General features: G+C 56.5%; 3 protein-coding genes across 3 annotated transcripts; 1 reads left to right on the top strand and 2 right to left on the bottom strand.

Moving 5' to 3' along the window:
- Nucleotides 1-2,537: 2,537 nt before the first annotated feature.
- Nucleotides 2,538-2,948, bottom strand: LOC308259655 (histone H3.2; the record flags this gene model as incomplete). Its single annotated transcript, XM_080690821.1, has 1 exon — nt 2,538-2,948. One exon carries the CDS (start codon nt 2,946-2,948, stop codon nt 2,538-2,540), a length of 411 nt encoding a protein of 136 aa, XP_080546947.1.
- Nucleotides 2,949-4,029: 1,081 nt separating this feature from the next.
- Nucleotides 4,030-4,422, bottom strand: LOC308260763 (histone H2A type 2-A; the record flags this gene model as incomplete). Its single annotated transcript, XM_080692278.1, has 1 exon — nt 4,030-4,422. The coding sequence occupies one exon, from the start codon at nt 4,420-4,422 to the stop codon at nt 4,030-4,032; it is 393 nt and encodes a 130-aa protein (XP_080548404.1).
- Nucleotides 4,423-4,795: 373 nt separating this feature from the next.
- Nucleotides 4,796-5,176, top strand: LOC308261078 (histone H2B type 2-E; the record flags this gene model as incomplete). The annotated part of the gene is made up of 1 exon (XM_080692775.1): nt 4,796-5,176. One exon carries the CDS (start codon nt 4,796-4,798, stop codon nt 5,174-5,176), a length of 381 nt encoding a protein of 126 aa, XP_080548901.1.
- Nucleotides 5,177-5,961: the final 785 nt, after the last annotated feature.

Raw genomic sequence — 5,961 nt, 5'->3', positions numbered from 1 at the left:
ATGTTGCACAGATGTTGTTAGTACAGTTGCTCTTTGGGATGCTGAACAAACATAGCAAGACATGATTTCCCTTTACACACACACACACACACACACACACACACCACCTCTTTCTCCCACTATTCTAAAGCAGAATTAAGTTTGAACAGTTTAAGTGTTTAAGTTTCACTTTTTTTTCTTCTGTACTAGAGATTGAACCCAAGGTCATTCTACCTCCCAGCTATACCCCCAACCCTTTTTATTTTGAAACAGAGGGATCTCACTAAGTTGCTGAGGCTAGTCTCAAACCTGAGATTCTCCTGCCTCAGCCTCTCTAGTACTGGGATTCTAGGTGCCCAGCATTTTTCACTTCTTAAAAACCCTACATTGCCAGGCATGGTGGCACATGTCTCTAATCCTAGTACTTGGAAAGCTGAGACAGGAGGATCGCAGCAACCTCAGCAACTTAGTATGACTCTCAACAACTTAAACCCCGTTTCAAGATTTAAAACATAAATCAGCCAGGCGTCATGGTGCACACTTGTAATCCCTGTGCTTGGGAGGCAGAGACAGGAGGATCACGCTGGTTCAAAGCAAGCCTTGCTGGTTTAAGAGGCCCTGTTTCCAAATTAAAATATAGAATAGGTCTGGGAGTGTAGCCCGGAGGTAGAAGGGTCTCCAGGAACCCCAGTACCACCAATAAATAAATAAATAAATAATAAATAAATAAATAAATCAAAAGGTCTAGGGATATAGCTTAGACATAGATGACCCTGGGTTCCGTTCCAGTTTTCTGAGATTCAGTCAGGGAGACTTCCTAGAGTCCAAGGTGCCCAGATTGGTGAGTTTAAAAACTGCTATTGTGCCGGGCTTGGTGGTGTACACTTGTAATCCCAACACTTGGGAGGCTGAGACAGGAGGATCACACAGGTTCGAAGCCGGCCTCAGCTATTTAGTGAGGCTCTCAGCAACTTAGTGAGGTGAGACCCTGTTTCCAAATAAAGTATAAAATAGGTCTGGGAGTATAACCCGGAGGTAGAAAAGCCCCTGAGTTCCATATCAGTACCACAAAAATAAATAAATAAATACTGCTATTGTTGTAGGAAAGTGCTTCCCCCAGCCTGATCTCAGATACAAAGTAAGACTGGAGGCCAGAAGTTGTATATGCAAGTCCTTTATATGCAAGTAGTATATGCAAGTCCATCAGCAGCAGCTGATGGCCCAAACCAGCAATTTCCTGTACTCTGGCCCCCGAACAAAGGCATCATAACTTTCTTATACAGTTGATCACCTTACTTCGGAAGGAAGGGGAGACATGAAATTTATTACACCTAACAGAAGCAGAATACAGAAGCAGGGCGTGCTTGTTACTTGGAATCTTATTTCTCTCATCCAGCAGATCTACTTGGGCTGGGCTGATGCTGCCCAGTTTGGTTTAGAGACCACCCCTGCCCTGTATGTAATAGGGTGGGAGTAGTCCCATTGACTTGCAAACACTCAGATTTCCCTTTCCCTACACAGCTGTTTGTCAGTACTGTCAGCTTGCCAATGGATAGGGGAGGGAGCCAGGGTTCCTCTAATTTTCCCCAGCCTACGTCTAGATTTCTATGTACTAATATTTCTAGGGCTCTGACTGGTCTTTCCCTTATCACTATCCTGGGGACAAGCAGAGAACACAAGACTAGCACCAATACCCTAGGTTCCCATGTCACCTCAGCCACTCCTAGGCCTGCCATACAGGGTGCAAAGGTGTGCCCAGGCCAGCTCTGAAGATCACCACTGCTTTGAATTCAGAGCACAAACCCTGCATTGGAGGCATAAGCAGTGGGTGAGGGTCTTGGGCATAGACCCAGAGGCATGAAAAGAAAAAGGGAAAGCAGGCTTCTGGGAGGACTGGAAGTAAGACTTTGAGACAAAGACCGCGGGTTCCCTACTTACGCAGTACCGTCCCGACGCAGGCCGGGTTTGAGGGAGGAGGCAGGAAAAACTGCCAGGTCGACTTCCGTGCACAGACTGAGTCAAGAACCCTGCCTTTTAGGATATTTTGGAACCAATGCCCATCTCTCGCCTCGGCAGTTTAATCGTCAACATTAATCTGTGTGGTGGTGCTAGTCTCCAAGGACTAGATTTGAGGACAGGTTCTACACTTTAACCGTTTGCAAAATCTTTGGGGATGGGAAGGGCTGGAAGCGAATCTGTAGTCAAAGACGCTGGGCTCCATGCCCAGCAACCTCCTGCCGCAGCCCACGCTTTACCGAGAAGCCAGGAAAGGCATCGGGGCAGGAGCTAGGTAACAAACCAGGACCATCTAGCGACGCCCGGACTCAGGTCAACCTGATCGTTGGCCACCTCTCAGTACTAGACAGGAACAGAAGAGGCCACTGGACCAGGACGGAGCGGTGGAAAGGCGGCCAGCCTCCAAAAGCCAACACAGCAGACCTCTCACCCCCACCCCGGAGAGCCCGGGCCCAGCGCTGCAGCTCCTTCCGGGCCGCGGTGGTGGCTCTGAAAAGAGCCTTTGCGTGCGATTCGGTGGAACCTCGAGCGCAGCGCGCACTTCAGGCCCGCTCCCCGCGGATGCGGCGCGCCAGCTGGATGTCCTTGGGCATGATGGTGACGCGCTTGGCGTGGATGGCGCACAGGTTGGTGTCCTCGAACAGCCCCACCAGGTAGGCCTCGCTCGCCTCCTGCAGCGCCATCACGGCCGAGCTCTGGAAGCGCAGGTCCGTCTTGAAGTCCTGCGCGATCTCGCGCACCAGCCGCTGGAACGGCAGCTTGCGGATCAGCAGCTCCGTGGACTTCTGGTAGCGCCGGATCTCGCGCAGCGCCACGGTGCCCGGCCGGTAGCGGTGCGGCTTCTTGACGCCGCCCGTGGCCGGCGCGCTCTTGCGGGCCGCCTTGGTGGCCAGCTGCTTGCGCGGGGCCTTGCCGCCCGTCGACTTGCGCGCCGTCTGCTTCGTGCGGGCCATGGCAGGCACAGGCGAGACCTCAGAGGACAGCACAAGCCACGCTCAACGACCAGCCGCCCGCCGCCCGCACCGGCCTTTATAGGCGCCGTCTTTCCCCGATTGGGCCGGAAAGGAAAATCGAAAGTCCCGCGCTGGCCGACCATTGGCTCTTACGTCACGCCACCCGCCTCCCTCATTGGCTCCGACACAACCCGCCCCGCCCCGCCCCCGTCTGGCTCTCCACGGGCCGGCACTTACTTCTCCCTCCCGGGTTTCTCCCCTGGGCTCCCTCGGGGTGAAAGTCCTCTCGAGTCCCCGCCCCGTCCCAGCCTCCTCCCAGGCCGGCGCCCTCGCTCCCTGGGGACAGCCCGCCACGCCCCTCCCCGGGCCGACTCGGCCTCCACTCGCCGGAGACCTGGTTTCCTTGCTCCCCGCCGCCCCCTGTCCGGGGCCGGCCCCTGGCCTGGCGCGTGCACCTGTTGGTTGGTTCTCGCGGGCGAGAGCGAGGGCCCGGGGCGCGAGGTCCCGCCTCCCAAAGCCCGCGGGGATCCGGGCTCCGCCAAGAAGGCGCCTTAAAGAGAAAGACATCCAGGCCCGGGGGCCGACACCCCTCCCGATGGGGCGACCCCTCGCTGCCCTGTGCCAGGCCGCAGCCGCGAGAGGCGGGACGTGGCATGGCGGCGCACGCCGGGACCCCAGCGCTCGGGCGGCGGAGCCAGGCTCGCAGGCCAGCCTCAACTTTGCGAGCGTTTCGAGCTCGGGCAAAGACAACGGGCCGGTGTGTAGTCAGGAGGTAAAGGCCGACCTGAAACTGGCAGCGACTGGGACACGCTGGGGCGCTGGGCGGGAGGATGGAGGCTAGAGGGCAGCCCCAAACTTGGCGAGATGGCTTCGAAGGCGAAAAGGGCTGGGGCGCGGGCGCGGGGTTCAGGCTGTCCTCCAGGACATGTCGGGGCGGGGGTCGGGGGTCGGGGCCGGGGGAACGGCGCGCCCCGCCCCGGCCAGGCGCCGTTAGTGGACAACTCTTTATTTGAAACGGTAGGTGGCTCTGAAAAGAGCCTTTGAATTTCGCGGGCGCGGGCGCGCGGCTCCCGGAGCCGCCTCACTTGCCCTTCGCCTTGTGGTGGCTCTCCGTCTTCTTGGGCAGCAGCACGGCCTGGATGTTGGGCAGGACGCCGCCCTGCGCGATGGTCACCTTGCCCAGCAGCTTGTTGAGCTCCTCGTCGTTGCGGATGGCCAGCTGCAGGTGGCGGGGGATGATGCGCGTCTTCTTGTTGTCGCGGGCCGCGTTGCCCGCCAGCTCCAGGATCTCGGCCGTCAGGTACTCCAGCACGGCCGCCATGTAGACCGGCGCGCCGGCGCCCACCCGCTCGGCGTAGTTGCCCTTGCGCAGCAGGCGGTGCACACGCCCCACCGGGAACTGCAGGCCGGCGCGGGACGAGCGCGACTTGGCCTTCGCCCGGGCCTTGCCGCCCTGCTTGCCGCGACCCGACATCTCAGCAACAACAACACCGCCAACAGACAAACTCCGAACGGCTCCCGCCCAACCGCTGGGAAAGTCGCCCGAAACCGCCCCGGTTCTCCCTTTTATAGCCGGAACGCGGATTGTCCGCCGACCACTCTCATTGGCTGAGCCGTAGGTTCGCCTCCACGACCAATAGCAGAGCTCGCCCGGAATCCCCTCATTTGCATAATTCGCCTAGGCGCCGCTGGGAACTCGCGAATCAGGGCGCGGCGGCCCCAGGAGCCTACTTTGCATACGGCCTCTATAAGTACCGGGCCGTTTCCGGCGCGCCCGCGTTCTCTCGCGCCGCCTGGCTGCCCCCTGGCCTGGGCCGCCTGTCGCTCTCGCCTCGCCTCGCCTCGCCATGCCCGAGCCGGCCAAGTCCGCCCCGGCTCCCAAGAAGGGCTCCAAGAAGGCTGTCACCAAGGCCCAGAAGAAGGACGGCAAGAAGCGCAAGCGCAGCCGCAAGGAGAGCTACTCCATCTACGTGTACAAGGTGCTGAAGCAGGTGCACCCCGACACGGGCATCTCGTCCAAGGCCATGGGCATCATGAACTCGTTCGTGAACGACATCTTCGAGCGCATCGCGGGCGAGGCGTCGCGCCTGGCGCACTACAACAAGCGCTCGACCATCACGTCGCGGGAGATCCAGACGGCCGTGCGCCTGCTGCTGCCCGGCGAGCTGGCCAAGCACGCCGTGTCCGAGGGCACCAAGGCCGTCACCAAGTACACCAGCTCCAAGTGAGCCGCCGGCCTGCGCGGGCCTCTCCGGATGCTCCTCCTCAAAGGCTCTTTTCAGGGCCACCCACCTTCTCGGTGAAAGATGCTGGCATCTTCTCCATGCCCAGATTTTTTTCTGCTACCCCTTCTCGCAAACCACTTAGCGTTTGTTCTACCGTAGAGATGCAGCCCCACATTTATCCCTTCCCTTATATGTTTTTCCTGAGCAATGATGTGGATTGTAGAGAATTCTGGTAAAGGACATAGGAGTGAGGAGGGAAATATTTTAGTTTATCTGCAGCCATAGCAAAGTACCACTAATTAGGTTGCATAAGGGTGGAAAATTGTTTTGTCCTGATTCTGCAGGTTTAAAGTTTGAGTTAAGGTGTCAGGACTATTCCTTAAAAGCTACTCTGGAGGATTCTTATCTCCTTGTGGGGTAGTAATGGGTCCTTGGTTTGTGGCAGCATAACTCTAATCAGTCTGTGTTTATGTTATGTTTTAAGGATAGTCTATATTTAAATTGGATTGATTATGACCCTAAAGATCTCACTATAACTTGATTACACCTGCCAAGACCTTATTTTCAAATAAAATTCTAAGCACTGTGAGTTTTTTTTTTTTTTTTTTTTTTTTGGAGGGGGAAGCAGCAGTTCACCCTATATATAATAGCAATCAATAGATCTGGTGGGTTAAATATACCCCCTAGATGTCTATATTCTCTTTACCAAGAGGTGAATGTGAATATTGTCTGATAGGACCAAAGGGATTTTACAACGTTATTATAAAATTGAGGTTATTCTGTGGTAT

The sequence above is a fragment of the Muscardinus avellanarius genome, assembly GCF_963383645.1.
Source record: "Muscardinus avellanarius genome assembly, chromosome: 3".
NCBI classification, from domain to species: Eukaryota; Metazoa; Chordata; class Mammalia; order Rodentia; family Gliridae; genus Muscardinus; species Muscardinus avellanarius.
Note: the sequence above shows the minus strand (reverse complement) of the source record. Positions and strands in the feature narration are given on the sequence as shown.